The 2,892-nt window shown below is 32.0% G+C and overlaps 1 protein-coding gene across 1 annotated transcript; it reads right to left on the minus strand.

Annotated features, from left to right (window-relative positions):
• Positions 1 to 1,607: 1,607 nt before the first annotated feature.
• On the minus strand, positions 1,608 to 2,842 carry HELRODRAFT_184584 (hypothetical protein; the record flags this gene model as incomplete). Its single annotated transcript, XM_009014461.1, has 4 exons — positions 1,608 to 1,658; positions 1,819 to 1,887; positions 2,269 to 2,501; positions 2,737 to 2,842. 4 exons carry the CDS (start codon positions 2,840 to 2,842, stop codon positions 1,608 to 1,610), a joined length of 459 nt encoding a protein of 152 aa, XP_009012709.1.
• Between the last annotated feature and the right edge of the window lie 50 nt (positions 2,843 to 2,892).

Consider the following 2,892-nt stretch of genomic DNA (forward strand, 5'->3'; position numbering starts at 1 on the left):
TCATTCCTTAATCCTTTCATCCACTTGTTTATCCATTCATTCATTCGTTCGTTCATTCATTCGTTCATTTAATCATTCATTCATTCAATCGCTATTTCAATTTTCAGTTTTTTATTCTTTTATTCATTCATTCATTCATTCATTCATTTCTTTATTCCTTCATTCATCCGTCCACCCATCCATTCATCATTCCATGAAATTGCCTCCGAATGATGATTTATCATCATCCCCCTCATCATTGCAATCAATTTTGTCATCCTCATCAAAGCTATCTGTAATTTCAACGCAACTACCACCGCTACTACAACCACCACCGCCACTACCACTACTACTACTACTACTGCTACCACTACTGCTGCTACTACTACTACTACTGCTACTACTACTACTTTTATTCTTCTACCACTGTCACAATAACTTACTACTACTTCTACTGAAGCTGCTACTACTAATACTTCTGCTGTGGCCACTGCTTCTACCACCACTACTACATTCACAACTACCTCTACTAGTACTGCTACTACTACTACTACTACTACTACTACTACTACTACTACTGCTGCTGCTGCTGGAACTACTACTACTATAACAACTACCAGAGCGGTTAATATCGAAGTCTACAACCGACATTGTACCAGCGATACTTTTTCGGTATTGGCTTTTGTATAGGATACCGATCCTGATGGCGACCGATACTTTGTAGACGAAATTTAATTGATTGATACTCGGATACCCACACTCTTGAACTTCAAGTGGGTTTATTCTTTTTTTTTGATTTTACCAAAAAATATATGGAAAAAGTTTACTTGGTGTAGCATTTATTTATTGTGCCAGCAACAAGTTTTAAGAAGGAGGTTACTTTTCAACTAATAAACAACTGTATAATAATGAAAAAAAAAACATTAATAAGAATGATAACGATTGCAATTATTTAAATGCAACAACAATAACAATTATTAGCATCCATAAAAAAACAATTGGTTAAATAATGTAACTAAACCAACTATATCCAACTGTATCATACTGTATCTAAATATATCCAACTGTATCATACTGTATCTAAATATATCCAACTGTATCAAACTTTATCCAAATATATCCAAATGTATCCATCTGCATCCATCTGTATCCAACTATATCCAACTGTATCCATCTGTATCCAACTGTATCAAACTGTATCCATATAATCCAACCAGATGATACTATATCGAACTATATTCAAATTATCCAACCATATCCATCCACTATGCAACTAAGGAGGACCACATATAACTAGCTATACATCCAAAAATCTCCAAACAGCGGACGGTAGACGAGGTTGAAAAAATGTACCATTAGGAAGAATTACGGAATTCTGAAAAATAGGAGTAATGTGTTTCCTCTGAGGTTAGTTGGAGCATTTGTACTGTTATAAAAAAAGTAAACTACACTCTCCCTTAGGCAAAATTTCCAGTGGTGTCATGGATGAATGTGAAAGAACTTTTAACCATGAAACACAACAGAGCTAGAAATTCTTATCAGTATTTGTATTATTAGTTATTCTTATTCTGTTGTTAAAGTATTTATTATTATTATTAATATTATTATAATTATTTGTATTATTATTATTATTTTCCTTCTTCGTGTAGCATATCGGCATCGGTACTGTTTACCTTTATCTGAAAACGTCATTTGAAAAGCTTGATTAAATTTAATTAAATGAACGTTTTACACTTAATTAATTAATTAAAATGGATTAATTGTTTAATTGTTATTTGTTTATTTATTTAATTATTTGTAAATTATTTCATTCTGAAGTTATCCACAGTCGTCATCAACCTTGAAATTTATTCTCAACTTGTCATCTTGCTCCTTTAATAGTTTCACGCCTGTAGCTTTTAGTTTAACCTGAAAAGATAAGAGGAAAATAATTCTGTGAAGATTTTTAATATAAATTAACGTAATAAAACGTATTATGATTAGAATTGATTAATAATATTTTATTTATTAATTATTTTTTCAATCTATCTATCAATCCATTCATTCATTCGTCAGTTCATCAATTCGTTCATTTATTTCTCAGTCATTCATAAATTCACACATCTATTTAATCATTCAGTCATTGTTTCTTCACTCGTTTATTTAATCATCCATTCATTCATTCATTCATTCATTCACCCATCCATACATTGATTCATCTATCCATCTTTTTTTCTATTATCCATTCATTCATCCATATATATCCATCCATCCATTCATTTATCCAGCCATCATTTATTTATTTCTTACATCAAAATCAACTTTGAACTCCGCATCGTTCACTCCTTTCAATTCAGAATCCATTTTTCGGGTTCGATTGAGAAACTCCCCACCATCTGAGGGGTTGATCAAGGTAGTTTCGCCAGACTTACCATCAACATTTTGGCTGATGTGATCCCTGCAAAATGGGTGTCGCCATGTGATGGTCGCAGGTATAGTATCTATGCTTGCTTCAGAATTTGTATCCAGGTTATCTGTGGTATCTGCGGTGTTTACGACATAATATTTTTGAATGTATGTATGTGTCTTATGTATGGTTTCTTTATAGAAGTATATAGATACTTTTTGACAATGATTTTTGACAATGTAGTTATTTTAACAATCTTGGTTTTTGTTTTCAAGAAGTCAATAAAAGAATATTTTACCAGCAATTATTATTAATTAGTACTTTAGATCATTCATCCATTCTGCCTATTCAATATCACTTTGTTGACTAACTTTTCGTGCTGGATTTAATCAGACTTGTAGATCTACTAGCAGCAGTTGTAGTAGCAGTGGTAGCAATTGTAGAAGTGGATGTTCCTGCACTTTCAAAAATTGGCATGTCAATTTTAACGGACCCATAGTAGCCATAATGATTGTTTCTATTATTTT

Source organism: Helobdella robusta, assembly GCF_000326865.2.
Source record: "Helobdella robusta unplaced genomic scaffold HELROscaffold_1308, whole genome shotgun sequence".
NCBI classification, from domain to species: Eukaryota; Metazoa; Annelida; class Clitellata; order Rhynchobdellida; family Glossiphoniidae; genus Helobdella; species Helobdella robusta.